Source organism: Microcaecilia unicolor, chromosome 1 (assembly GCF_901765095.1).
Source record: "Microcaecilia unicolor chromosome 1, aMicUni1.1, whole genome shotgun sequence".
Classification (NCBI taxonomy): domain Eukaryota; kingdom Metazoa; phylum Chordata; class Amphibia; order Gymnophiona; family Siphonopidae; genus Microcaecilia; species Microcaecilia unicolor.
In genome coordinates, this window is record NC_044031.1 from 428,390,588 (window position 1) to 428,405,532 (window position 14,945).

Genomic DNA, 14,945 nt, shown 5'->3' on the forward strand with positions numbered 1-14,945 from the left:
TATGCCTAAGCCTGTCAAGCTCTGGTTTTTAAAAGAAAAAATCTCTCTTACTATCTGTCTCTAGTCTCCTCTACACCTACGCTTTTCCTTCCCCAACACAAGAGACTGCCAGAGCTCCCTGCTCTTATATAATGCTTGATATGTGTCAACCTAAAAAAAAAAAAGAGTCTACACACTGATTGGCAGATTCAATTTGGATGCAATGCACTGGGAAACTAAACTATTCCCTTAGAAACAAACACCTCAGAGAATAAGATTTGCAGGATCTGCAAACCATGCATGGCCAATCTCCTGCCCCTACAAACAAAACCCATCATGCAGGGTAAGATTGCCAAAAATACATGATGTCCCATTGCCCCCCCCCCCCCCCAATGAGACAATGTATGAGAGAAAGAGCCATATTAGCTTAAACAGACAGCTGCAGGCAGTCAGTTTGCATGCAGAGTGAGTCATGTGCTCTAGGAATTACCCTACAGGTGACAAATTGTCAATAGGTAAACAGGGGGGGTGGAAGAGAAGCAAAATGCCCAGTGCCTGCCTGTCCATTAGGTGGATTAGGCACCCACCAAGGGCAGCACAATTTAGGGAGCCGCATCAGCATTGGGACTCCAGGATCCATCACCCTCTCCCTCTCTGAGTTCCCCCAAATTATACCCACCATACATGTACCTTATCTACCACAATATCACCCTGTATTCATTCATACCTTGTATTTGTTCAGACTGGAATCGGCTAACGCCGTTAACAGTAATATGTAAGCTCACTGAGCCTGCAAAAAGGTGGGAAAATGTGGGATACAAATGTAACAAATAAAATAAATAAAAATAAATCACCTTCCTTCCCTCCCTCCCTCTCTCCACCCTGAGGTTTTCAGGCCTTGTTTCCTCTCCTCCAGGGCAGCCAGCAGCTATAGAAAATTAATGGTGACTGGTGTGGGGCCTTGGACATCTATGCTCAAGGCCAGCTGGCTCCAACCCACTCCGAAACAGAAAGTTTGAGGAGGACGAAATCAGCAGGGCTTGAGCATGTACAGATGATCAAGGTCTTGTGCTAGGCACGATATGGTTCTAAGTGGGTTACACAAGAATGAATAAAATCAAATTCTAAAAGAGTTTACAATTAAAAAAAAACCCCAATGCATTTTAAAATCATGATTATAATATCTTCTAAGATACCAATTAGAAAATACCCTGTCAAATCCTCGTAAAGATATTTTTGGAATAATCACATTTATATAGCACATCAAAATTGCATATAATCTGTAATTTTTCTAATCCCCGATGGTAGATTATTCCATAAATCTAGGGCTTTACCAAATAAAGTTCTATTTCTAGTTGTTATTAATCTACAGGATGAATGGGATGGAAAGCAATTCACTTGACGATCTCAATAACCGTGCGATGATTGATATATTGATCTGGGGGGGGGGGGGTTAGGAGGGATGGATACCCACTGGATCTCCTGCCCCCCTGAACCTGTTTTGGAGTGGGTTGGAGCCAGCTGGCCTTGAGCATCCACTTGACGATCTCAATAACCGTGCGATGATTGATATATTGATGTTGCTTCAGTTAAATAGGTAGGGCATAACCTACACTGTATCTTAAATATAAACAACAGCACTTTAAACTCAGTTCTGGCACAGGCAGGAAGCCAATGTAGTTCACGTAACAATGCTGCTACATTTTGAATAACTTGTTATCTTTGAATTTGTTTCATAAGGAAATCTCAACAGACAAACATTGCAATAATCCAGCAAAGATAATATTGTAGCCTGAATGACTACTTGCAACTGTTGTTTATCCAAAACATATTTCAATCTTCGCAAGACTTTCAGCTTAAAAAAGGCTTTCCAAATCAAATAATTTACATGAGTATTCATAGCCAACTAGAGTCCAACCATATCGCCAACAATTTATCTCCTTTTTTACAGTAACCTCTATACCTTTCATCATCACACTCTTCGATAAATCATCATGTTTAGATTGAACATACAAAACGTTTGTTTTATCAGAATTAATTTTAAGATAATGTTGTGACATCCAGTCATAGATTTCTGAAAAAAAGTATCCATTAACTGCAAGGCAATCCTTAAGGGATCCTTTTACCAAACTGTGGGGAAAGGGCCCTGCAGTCGCAGTGGGGGCCATATTTCCCACGTGCCAGAGCCTTTTTTCTGCAGTGAGTAAAAAGCCCCCCCCTCAAAAAAACGGCCATGTGGTAAGATTACTCTTACTGCATGGCTATGTGGCGGGGAGCACATACCGCCACCCACGCTACCCCATTGGTAACCCCCTGTGGTATTTTTTTTTAATCCAGCAGTGTCGGAAATGGTGGGCACTGGAGGTGGAACTACTGCCGGCAGCCGCATTGGGCTAGTGGTAGTTCTGGGTTGCCATGCGGCAACCCTTAAGTAAAAGGACCCCTAAGTAACACAATATCGTCTACATAGGAGAAATAATACATCGTCCTAATTTGTAGAAAAGCTCCCATTCCACTTATATACAGATTAAATAAAACGAGGGATAGGGGTGAACCCTGTGGTACTCCTTGTTTCATACTCCCCTGCCAGTATACTTGGCTAGATCTCATCCCCAGGAAGTATTGGTTGCACAACTTTGGGCACGGTATATAGAATCCGGGGATGTGTATTTTCAGCCTGGTGCCAAACTTCCGATAAACACCTGATAGACATTGCTCTCCAAAGCAAATTTTCAAAATTTTGTATCCGAATTACTCTTCTTTATATACGGATAGAGAGCTTAGACATGCATTGGATGTGAAGCAATAAACACAGGCAAAACCAATTAGCACAAAATGTTCATAACAGTTCATGGATATTCATCTTTCATTTGTGTTCACTGATTGCTAATTTTGAGTTCGTGCTGAGTTTTGTTTATGGAGCAATGAAGAAAGTATTTGGTCTTGTAATCCTATTAGAAAGATGTTTTCCTAACAAAATGAAAGGAAAAGTGTTAATTACCATTTATCTTTGAGACGTGACATTGTCCTATGCATAAAAACAGTAGACACTCTGAAGGGCCCTGAATAAGCTTGGCATGAGGAGTGCTTTAACATAACTTGTGTTCCGGACTGAACTGAAACTGGTTTCTAGAGGAGGCTGCTGTAGTCTATCGGATATGTTGGCTCATTCTTGTGCTGCTGTTGCTATCATTTGAAAGAAGCACTTACAGGTGAATTTTTGAAAGAGAAGGGCGCCCATCTTCCGACACAAATCGGGAGATGGGCATCCTTCTCGCAAGGTCGCCCAAATCGGCATAATCGAAAGCCAATTTTGAGCGCCCTCAACTGCTTTCCATCGCAGGGACGACCAAAGTTCACGGGGGCGTGTCAGCAGTGTAGCGAAGGCGGGACTGAGGCATGCTTAGGAGATGGGCGTCCTCGGCCGATAATGGAAAAAAGAAGAGCGTTCCTGACTAACACTTGGGCGACTGTACTTGGTCCATTTTTTTTCACAACCAAGCATCAAAAAGGTGCCCGAACAGACCAGATGACCACAGGAGGGAATTGGGGATGACCTCCCCTTACTCCCCCAGTGGTCACTAACCCTCTCCCACCCTCAACAAAAATCTTTAAAAATACTTTTTTGCCAGCCTCTATGCCAGCCTCAAATGCCATACTCAGGTCCATCGCAGCAGTATGTAGGTACCTGGAGCAGTTGTAGTGGGTGCAGTGTACTTCAGGCAGGTGGGCCCAGGCCCATCCCCCCCAACCTGTTACACTTGTGGTGGTAAATGTGAGCCCTTCAAAACCCACCACAAATCCACTGAACCCACATGTAGGTGCTTCCCTTCATCCCTAAGGGCTATGGTAGTGGTGTACAGTTGTGGGTTTTGGGTTTTACCCAAGGTAAGGGAGCTATGCACCTAAGACCTTTTTCTGAAGTCCACTGCAGTGCCCCCTAGGGTGCCCGGTTGGTGTCCTGGCATGTCAGGGGGACAAGTGCACTACGAATGCTGGCTCCTCCCATGACCAAATGGCTTGGATTTGGTCGTTTTTGAGATGGGCGTCCTTGGTTTCCATTATCGCCGAAAACCGGGGACAACCATCTCAAAAACGACCTAAGGATGACCATCTCTAAGGTTGACCTAAATTTCATGATTTGGGCATCCCCAACTGTATTATCGAAACGAAAGATGGACGCCCATCTTGTTTCGATAATACGGGTTGCCCTGCCCCTTTGCAGGGCTGTCCTGCGAGGACGCCCTCATGAAAACTTGGGTGCCCCGTTCGATTATGCCCGTCCACATCTCCTTTAGACTGCCTACCATTCAACAAGGTAGCAGTCCCGAGAGCAGATCAATAATATGAAACTCAATTCGCAATATTACTACTCCCTTGTTCATAATGTCGGTTGATACAAACGGTGCTTGTTTCTTACTCGGCTGTGCTTTGCTGAAGCAGGGTGTCTCCTTTTGCGCAACAAAGGGCTGCCAAGTTTAGTAACGCATCGATGCTTCATGTTCATGTGGCCTCACTATGGTGGTTTTGCTGCCTTCTGCTCTTTTAGGACATGTATACTTCCCTTTCTGCTATATCTCAGCTTGTTGACATGAGTTTTCTCTGATTATTACTAAGAACGATTATCACAAGATAACAATAATATCATTTATTCCCCAGACTGAATATTTCTTAGGAAGCAATGTTTAAAAGACTAAAAGGTGTTTTTTTTTTTAAATTTATGTAAAAGAATGGCATTGAACAAAAACTAAGCTATTTCAGTGAGCATTTGACGTTAACAGAGTTCAAGATCCAGAGTCTTACAGTGGTGTTATCAGTAATTATTTGCTGTCAAGAGTATCAAGATTTGGAAATGTCTCAAGTTATCAGTTTAATGATTGTGGCTTTGCAAAATGTCATGAGATATTATTGATGTTAAGTGTGACTTTTATGTTTGTTCTATTGAAATCGTGTATGTTTCTTTTGTAATCTGTTTAGGATTGTAGATGAGGTGGAATATAAATATTTTAAATAAATAAATAAGCAAGCAAGCAAGCTTGCTTAACAGAACAAACAAACAAAATATACAGTAACAACCACAGTTGGTCCAAGGGCCTGGAAAGGGGAGGAGTAGTAAAAGTACATTTTGTTCTTAGGAAAATTATAAGCAGTTCCAGTATGTTAACTGGAATACATTATAAAGCTGTAGGGACCGGATGATTCTGGAGAATTATCATAGTATTACTGAACCTTTTATTTCTAGGACACTGGTCGAATTCCAGCCAAGGTAATTTTTGTGAAATGACACAAATCAGTGATCAGCACATACCTGGGGATTCTATATAGCATGCCTAAATTTCTGCGCGGAATTCCAGGCGCATTCTATAACTTCTCACATAACTTAATTGGGTTAACAAGCCAATCAGTGTTTTTAACAGCACTTAGCAAGCAATAATTAGCACTAATTGGCAACAATGAGAATTTATACACACAACTTGATAAGCATATGCTATAATGAACTGCGCCTACATTCTAAAGTGCACAGTTCAAAATGGGTGGATTTATGGGTATTTTGAAATTTACGTGTATAGTTGCAGAATATGGCCTAGTACATGCAAATCTATGCGCTGGGATTTATGTCAGGTTTTCTTGGTATAAATGGACGTGTGTAGATTTAGGCACTAAAATATCAATTAAGCGTATTCTATATATGCCTCTAAATCTAGGCACTACTGATAGAATACGCTTAGGCGGAAATCATTTTTGCACTGATTTTTTAGGTGCCATATAAAGAATCTGGCCTGTAATGTAAGCTCCTGTTGGACTCCAATGCCTCAATAACTTGTGCTGCACACCTCCTCACTGACTTGCCACAATGACAGAGAGACCAGAAAGCTCCAACATGGAAAATCTGTGCTTGGCTTTCCTGTACACACCAACTTGGGCTGGTCTTACTTTCTCTCTTCTGCATACCTTGAGTAATTTGTTAGTGTGCCCACATAAAACTAATTAAAACTCCCAAATTACACATTCCGTTATAAAAGAGGACACTGACAGTAAAGACTTGGTCATAATTGTCAGCAATTTCATTTACTTATAATTTCTGTGTATATGCAAATAGAATAGGTGCAAATTTTCTTTCCTTTCTGTTCAGCATTCCATAAGAAAAGCAGAACTACAAGTCTCTATATGCAATGGGGTAAACCCAGCAGTGGATCAACCTTGCTGGGTGAATCAGGTTGGCAGCTGAGTCCAGATTTTCAGGACAGGCTGATCCGGTCTTGGTTTTACTCTACTGCATGCATTATTCTTGCTTTTATTAGGGAATGCAATAGGGAAATTGATCCCAGCATGCAAGGAAGTGAACCTACCACTGGATTACCCTGTCCTGAAAATCTGGAGTCAGTTGGCAACCCTATAAATCCCCTCTCCATTTCCCAGCTTGCCAGACTGATCTTATCTTACAAAAGAACCCTCACACTTACAGATAAATTTCTTTGTATTACATTAAGATGAAACCATTTTTTAAATAAAGGCTTGCAAGAGATTAATAACAAATTAAAGTAAAATTCAGAATTACAATACCAGGCACAGTTCTATAAAAGTCTTATGATGACATTCTTGACCTTTTAATAAGAAACAATGGAGCAGAAAAGTGAAACACTTAACAAAGAGATATACAGTTATATTTGTCTGTATCTTTTATAGATGTTAAATTCATTTTCTACTTCATATTTTTCAGTGCTTTTTTCTAGGCAGGATGTCAGACTCACAGAAACAGAAGCCTGTGTGGCCGCGTTGTTGATCTGCAAGGGCAGGCTTCTACATGGAATAGCAACATTCCATGTAGAATCTCAAATAGGGAAAAGGAACTGGGACTTGACATACCGCCTTTCTGAGGTTTTGCAACTACATTCAAAGGGGCAATGGAGGGTTAAGTGACTTGGCCAGAGTCACAAGGAGCTGCAGTTTGAATTGAACCCAGTTCCCCAGGATCAAGGTCCACTGCACTAACCACTAGGCTACTCCCCCACTTGCTGCCTACTAAGGAGCACAGCTGGGATCAAATTCATGCTATAAAAAGCATATTTTACATGACAGAACTAAGACATTTAGGCCCTCATGATCAAAAGCAAACTCAAAAGCAGACCCTTACATGGTCTGTAGCCCCGCCCAGTGAATCCCAGGATGCAGTGGGCGGTGCTGGGCGCCGCCATTTTGGGCGTCGACTGACTGGAAGAGGAGGGAGGCAGGCTGCGTCCCTCCTCCAACAAAAGGTAGGGGGGCCGGGAGGGGGGGTGTGACGACACCACAGCACACCACGAACCATCAGGGAATCTAAGGACAACGCTGGGGGGAGGATTTGGGGTGGCTGGAGGTCCACCGGACCTCCAGCCCCCCCCCCCCCCCCCCCCGTCGATGGATCACAGTGGGAGATCCTTTGGCCGGAGGCGGCTAATCAACGATTTCTGGGGGTTTCGGGGGCTGGAGACCCACCGATCCTCCAGCCCCCCCTCCCCGTTGGTGGGTGGGAGGGTAGGATAGTGTTTTTCGGGAGGCGGCGTGGGTTCGGGGGTGCTGGAGACCCACCGGATCTCCAGCCCTCCGTGAACATGGGGGGGGGATCATGGGGGGGGGGACCGGAGGACCTCCGGACCTCCAGCCCCCACCCCCCATCGCTGGGTGGGAGGGTGGGAGATGGTTTGCCCGGCGGCGGTGGCCGAGTTGTTCGGGCCTCGGCAGGCTGTTTGACAGGTTTGGGCTTTTGACAGCCCAGACCTGTCAAACAAGTGCGGGAGGATTGTGCGGAGTGCATGCTCGGCACAATTCTCCCGCACTTTAAACATGATAATCAAAGATAATAGCGCTGCTTAGATTTGCATGCATTATCTTTGATCATCGATGCAGAAAAGCCCTGCGCTGTCCCGGCGCTATTTTTAGGGCGCTGTTTGGAACAGCGCAGGGCTTTTGATCATGAGGGCCTTAGAGACAGGCTGAGCCAGTCCTGGTTTTACTCCTACTGCATTCACCCTCAATGCATGTAATAGGAGTAAAACAAGGTCTGGTTCAAATTGCCCCTGATGACTGGAGTTGTCTGATAGCTCATAAGCTTTTCATATGCAAACTATAGGAGCAGCTACAGCTGAAAGGAAGTATATCCTTAAGGGTTGCAGGAATGCCTAGTCCAAATAGGGCCATGGAAACCTTCCAGAGGCACAACATGCATTTATAGCCTATTGCGAAGAGATAGGCAAATGCTACCTTTAAAACATGTCCTATACCATTTTAAGGAAGTATAGCATTGTGTGCATATAACCAATATGAACCAGAATAGCTCTTCCTGGGAGATGGCTATATTTTAACATGAATGTGACAGGGTCAAGGCTGGTATGTACATGACTGAAAGATATGTATATGCTATGAGATATTTAATTGGATGGGAAGACAGGAGAAAAAGGTGCCATAGCATCTGAAAAAAAGCTCTGGTCTACTTCTCCTTTTCTCAGATAGCTCCTGCATAGTGTCTACCAGAGCTGATGTTAGCAGGGGCATAGCCAGATAGAGGTGTAGCTAGGTGGGTCGCCAGGGGAGCAGCCGCACCCCCAAACAGACTTCTGATAGCACCGGTGCCTGTTATTCAAGTGATCTGTCATGTTTAAAATATGCGCCGGCACCATCAGCAGTCTGCTCTCCACTCCCCTCGCGCCCTCAACCTGGCTACGTTTCTGTAGCCAGACACCCAATTTTGGGCATACCTGAGCCCAAAGTGGGTGGGCATGACAAACCTGACCCCTATACCCCCCCCCCCCAGAAGATCAGGGGTCATTTAACTCCACTCGCCTGACCACCCCCCCCCCCCCCCCCCGGTACCTTTAAATCCTTTAGGTCTTCACCGGCCACAAGCAATTCATTCCCCTTGCTCACACCAGCTCTGAACCTTCCCTCTGACACAACTTCCTGGTCCCACAAAAAGGAAGTTGCACCCGAGGGAAGGCTTGGGCCAGCACAAGCTCAGGTCCCTTCACAGTAGATGGTACGTCTCTGTACAGCATTTCCCTGCTCTGAGCCACAGTTTTTGCTGCTGTTCTAATTGTATCCGGTTTGTTGTCCTGTTGATGGTCTGACTATAGCTCCATCCAAGCTCTGCCCATGGACCACTCTGGCACTGTCTGGATAATGCTGAGGTGGTCGGAGGATACACATTCATCAGCACAATCCTGTTAATGCCACTGACTATCTCTCTCGCTGGCATTTATCTGATTACTAGCACCTGCTAACAGTAAAAGTGCCTTAGAATGCTGGCTGCAAAGTGTTTGGATGTCTTGCAGTAATGCTAATAGAGAGGTAAAGAAAAGTTTTAAATGCTGAGGAGAGGGACAAGGTCCTTTGAAGGGCAAGTATGGAGGAAGCAAAGTATGGCTGGTAATATTTGAAAATAAGAAGGCAGACGATCCGCAAAATCCAATGTGGAAACAGAACAGAGCAGATCCTGTTCAAACTTCTTCTACTAACCTATAAATGTACTCACTCTGCTGCTCCCCAGTATTTCTCCACACTCATCCTTCCCTACACCCCTTCCCGTGCACTCTGCTCCATGGATAAATCCTTCTTATCTTTTCCCTTCTCCACTACTGCCAACTCCAGACTTCACGCCTTCTGTCTCGCTGCACCCTACGCCTGGAATAAACTTCCTGAGCCCCTACGTCTTGCCCCATCCTTGGCCACCTTTAAATCTAGACGGAAAGCCCACCTCTTTAACATTGCTTTTGACTCGTAACCACTTGTAACCACTCGCCTCCACCTACCCTCCTCTCTTCCTTCCCGTTCACATTAATTGATTTGATTTGCTTACTTTATTTATTTTTTGTCTATTAGATTGTAAGCTCTTTGAGCAGTGACTGTCTTTCTTCTATGTTTGTGCAGCGCTGCGTATGCTTTGTAGCGCTATAGAAATGCTAAATAGTAGTAGTAGTAGTAATGAATCAATGGTATAGTTCAAACCTTTATTCTAAAATGATCGCCTGACATAGACTGTGTTTTGCCCACAAGGGCTGCGTCAGGGGCTTGAAATAGAAACAAGGCTCAATCCGGAGAAATAAAACCAGCGCGATGTCTGATTGCAGCAGGCATATGATGTCTCTCCTCTGAGCTAATTTATTTAGCCTTGTCTGGAGGGAGACACCGCGCTGGTTTTATTTCTCCGGATTGAGCCTTGTTTCTATTTCAAGCCCCTGACACAGCCCTTGTGGGTGAAACACAGTCTGTGTCGGGCGATCATTTTAGAATAAAGGTTTGAACTATACCATTGATTGATCTGCTCTGTTCTGTTTCCACAATATTTGAAAATATTCAGTTAAAAGAACATTTATGGTGCACTGCAGCAGATATCCTGTGAAAGGAGGGCACTGGGCGAGCGAAAAGTGATTTCATCCAGGAAGATGAATAGATGTGTTTTGGAAACTCTAGAAAAACTCTTAACACGTGAACATCTGACTTGGTCTCTCTCCCTTTCAAAATGTAAAGAATAATAAAATGCACATATCAGCATACCTCTAGTATTTGTAAGCGTCCATCAGAAGTCACATCATATGCTGCCATGAATCGCTCCTTCACTTTCTGCACCTTTTCTGCTGTGAGCGCATTCTGAGACAGGAAGAAGGACAGAGAGGTTAGAACGGCAGAGCCCATTTACAAAGGAAGAAGTAACATTGCTGCTAATACCTTCAGCTTGTAGGACTAGGGAGTAGTACTCACTGAACATGAGCACAAAGAGACCCAAATGTAATGTTTTGTCTGGAACTAGCAATTTCAAAAGCACAAGTGCAATGTGCACTTAGGGCCAGATTCAATAAATGGCACTGAAAAGTAGGAAAAATCAGAGCCAGTGCTATTCTCCAAAGGGCACTCCAGGATGAGCACCCTTTATACAGTAGAGCTTAATGGGGATTCCCATGCCCAACTTTGGACACAAGGACGTCTGCCAGCTGAAACCTGCTGTAAATCCTGGCACATAAGCTGGGCTCAGATCAGTGGTGTAGCTACATGGGGCCACGGGGACCTGGGCCCCCTCAAATTTGCTCTGGGCCCCTGGTTTGGCTGGTGGGGTTCCCCAACCCCTGCCAGCTGAAAACTTCATCCAGTGCCAGCCAAGGTATTTGCGGTGGTGGTGCTTCCGCTGGCGGGGGTTGAGGACCCGCCAGCCAAGATGTACAGCAGCAGCAGTAGGTGGGGAGTGGCAGTCAGCGAGGTGGCAGAGGGGGTGAGGTGGTGGACCAAAATGTGCCCTCCCACCTTGGACTTTGACCCCCTCCCACCTTGAGGTCTGGCTACACCCCTTGCTCAGATCCCCGGAGCTGTATAACACTGCACACATAATTTGAGAATGCCCCGACCTGCCCATGTCCCTCCCATGGCCACTCCCCCTTTTGGGTTGCATCCTATGGGATTTAGGCACCCAGGCTTATAGAATAGTGTACAGCCAGATGTGTGCACAACCACTGTTCCCACTAAGCTGAGCAGGAGTCCTCCACCTACAGTCCTGCCAGTGGGGGCTGCTGTTTCACTATCACATTTTCAATAATGAGGGGCACAGGACTCTAGGGAATCTGCCTATCCCTAGTGATTGAAAACACCATATTGAAGCACCACCGCTCATGGGCAGCAATGCAGTTGGAGGACTCTCACTCAGCTTAGAGGAAATAGTGTGCACAACCCCTAATTGGTGCCAATTAATGTCAGTAATTAATTGTTACCAACCAATTACTTATGTTAATTGGCTCGTTCATCAATAAAGTTGCATGCATATTTGGGGATCATAATCACATTTTGCTCTCTGTTACATCACATAGACAAGTGTCTCCATACCAGGGGCATAGCTACTAAGGGGCCATGGGGGACTGGGCCCCCATAGATTTGGCCCTGTACCCCCCTGCCGATGACCCTCTCAACCCCCCCTTCCACCATCAACCCGCCGTCGCCGTCTGCTACCTTTGCTGGCGGGGAACCCCAACACCCGTCAGCTGAAGTCTTCTTCCTTCATTCACAAGGCTTCGTTCTGTTTCTGTGAGTCTGACGTCCTGCATGTTGTACGTGCAGGACGTAAGACTCAGAAACAAAATGAAGGAAGAAGAGGGCCTCAGCTGGCAGGGGTTGGGGTCTCCCGCCAGCAAAGGTAGGCGATGGCGGGCAGGCGGGGGGGGGGGGTCGAGAGGGTCATCGGCGGGGGGGGGGGTCAAAGTTGTTGGTGATGGTGCAGGCAGCGGTGCTGGGAGGGACTAAAATGTGCCCCCTCACCTCAGGCTCTGGACCTCCCTCCCGCCGAAGTCTGGCTATGCCCCTGCTCCATACAGAACACTTTTTAAAGAAAGTATAGTACAGTTTTGGATAACAGATGATACTTCCAAAAACTAGGCATGTATTCAGATGTAATATTTCAACACAGTTTTCTTTATTACTGTTTTCTCTCGAACATTCTTCACCATTTTTTCAGAAAATAAAAATAGGGTCTTGGGTATAATCCTAGACTCCTCACTCTTGAAGCACAAATCAACCAACTATGGAAGAAATCCTTTTACCGCATGCGTCAACTAAGACTGCTGAGATTCTATTTCAAAGTTCACATTTTACAATACTTGTCCAGATGCTTGTCCTGTCCAATCTAGACTATTGTAACTCCTTATATAATGAACTGAATAGTAAACTATTATCAAAACTTCAACTCATCCAGAACACTGCTGCTTGTTGATCTTCTGACTAAGAAAATTTGAAAGTGTCTCCAGACATCTACGAAAATTATATTGGCTAAACATCAGAACTTGAATCACCTTCAAGTCAATCTGTCTAGTCTTCCAAGTGCTTTGTGGAAATACATAGTAACATAGTAACATAGTAGATGACGGCAGAAAAAGACCTGCACGGTCCATCCAGCCTGCCCAACAAGATAAACTATATTTGCTACTTTATGTGTATACCTTACCTTGATTTGTATCTGTCATTTTCAGGGCACAGACCGTATAAGTCTGCCCAGCACTATCCCTGCCTCCCAACCACCGGCTCTGGCACAGACCGTATAAGTCTGTCCAGCACTATCCCCGCCTCCCAACCACCAGCCCCGCCTCCCACCACCGGCTCTGCCACCCAATCTCCGCTAAGCTTCTGAGGATCCATTCCCTCGAACAGGATTCCTTTATGTTTATCCCATACATGTTTGAATTCCGTTACTGTTTTCCTCTCCACCACCTCCCATGGGAGAGCATTCCAAGCATCCACCACTCTCTCCGTGAAAAAATACTTCCTGACATTTTTCTTGAGTCTGCCCCCCTTCAATCTCATATCATGCCCTCTAGTTCTACCGCCTTCCCATCTCCGGAAAAGGTTTGTTTGCGGATTAATACCTTTCAGATATTTGAATGTCTGTATCATATCATCCCTGTTTCTCCTTTCCTCCAGGGTATACATGTTCAGGTCCGCAAGTCTCTTCTCATATGTCTTGTAACGCAAATCCCATACCATTCTCGTAGCTTTTCTTTGCACTGCTTCAATTCTTTTTACATCCTTAGCAAGATAGGGCCTCCAGAACTGAACACAATACTCCAGGTGGGGCCTCACCAACGACTTATACAGGGGCATTAAAACCTATTTTCTTCTGCTGGTCAGTCCCCTCTCTATACAGCAGTGGCGTAGCCAGACTGCCAATTTTGGTTGGGCCTGAACCTAAAGTGGGTGGACACAAAATTTTCTCTCTAACCCCCTTCCCCAGCAAAATTTAGTCACACTAATCAGATGCATTTGTCACATAGGGGTAAAGTGCTGCTTTTCAGTGCATCAGGTTTCAGAAAATGTATTTAAAAGCCTAACACCCTTTTCAATGAGCTTTCAGAGGCCAAAACCTCCTGCATCAGGTCAGCATAACGCTGTTATGGTATCCTCTCCTGACCTAACGAAGGAAGTATTGGTCTCTGAAATTTTATTAACACAGGTACCATATTACTTTATCCTAAATTAAAATAAAATTATTTTCTTTACCTTTGTTGTATGGCCATTTACTTTTTCTCATTGTGTTGCTCCCAGTCTCTAGATTCTGCTTTCCTTTGTCTATCTCTTGCCAGGGTTTCCTGTCCATTCACCACCTATGGCTTTTCATCTTTTCCTCACCCTTGTTCTCCACATGCCCCTTCCTCTTATTCTCCAGTCTTTCCCTACTCTGTCCTCTCCCTCTTTCCATCCAGCAGCTCCCCTCTTTCTTTTGCATCCAGCGTCTCCTTTTTCTCCCTACCTTTCCATCCAGTGCCTTCCCTCTTTCTCTCCTCATCTTTCCACCCATCTACCCTCTCTCCTGATCCTTCCATCTAGTGTCTCTATCTCTCTACCCTTTTCTGTTCAGTCTCCCCTCTCTCTCTCCACATCCTTCCAGTCTCTCCCCTTTCTCTCTGCATCCTTCCATCCATCTCCCATCTTTCTCTCCCTATCCTCCCATGTCCAGCGGCTCTCTCCCTTCCCTCCAGTCCCTTCTTCCTCTCCCTCCCATGTCCCAGCGGCTCTCTCCCTTCCCTCCAGTCCATTCTTCCTCTCCCTCCCATGTCCCAGAAGCTCTCTCCCTTCCCTGGATCCAGTCCCTTCTTCCTCTCCCTCCCATGTCCAGCAGCTCTCTCCCTTCCCTCTAGTCCCTTCTTCCTCTCCCTCCCATGTCCCAGCAGCTCTCTCCTTTCCCTCCAGTCCCTTCTTCCTCTCCCTCCCATATCCAGTAGCTCTCTCCCTTCCCTCCAGTCCCTTCTTCCTCTCCCTCCCATGTCCCAGCAACTCTCTCCATTCCCTCCAGCCCCTTCCTCCTCTCCCTCCCATATCCAGTAGCTCTCTCCCTTCCTTCCAGTCCCTTCTTCCTCTCCCTCCCATATCCAGTAGCTCTCTCCCTTCCTTCCAGCCCCTTCCTCCTCTCCCTCCCATATCCAGTAGCTCTCTCTCCCTTCCCTCCAGTCCCTTCTTCCTCT

At 45.5% G+C, this 14,945-nt stretch overlaps 1 protein-coding gene across 2 annotated transcripts in view; it reads right to left on the minus strand.

Moving 5' to 3' along the window:
- Positions 1 to 14,945, minus strand: part of SCGN (secretagogin, EF-hand calcium binding protein) — a 103,736-nt gene that overhangs the window by 47,851 nt on the left and 40,940 nt on the right. For both annotated transcript variants that reach the window (XM_030190106.1, XM_030190105.1), the window contains exon 3: positions 10,510 to 10,602. In XM_030190106.1, the coding sequence (XP_030045966.1) occupies positions 10,510 to 10,602 (93 nt within the window). The remainder of the gene's footprint in view (positions 1 to 10,509; positions 10,603 to 14,945) is intronic.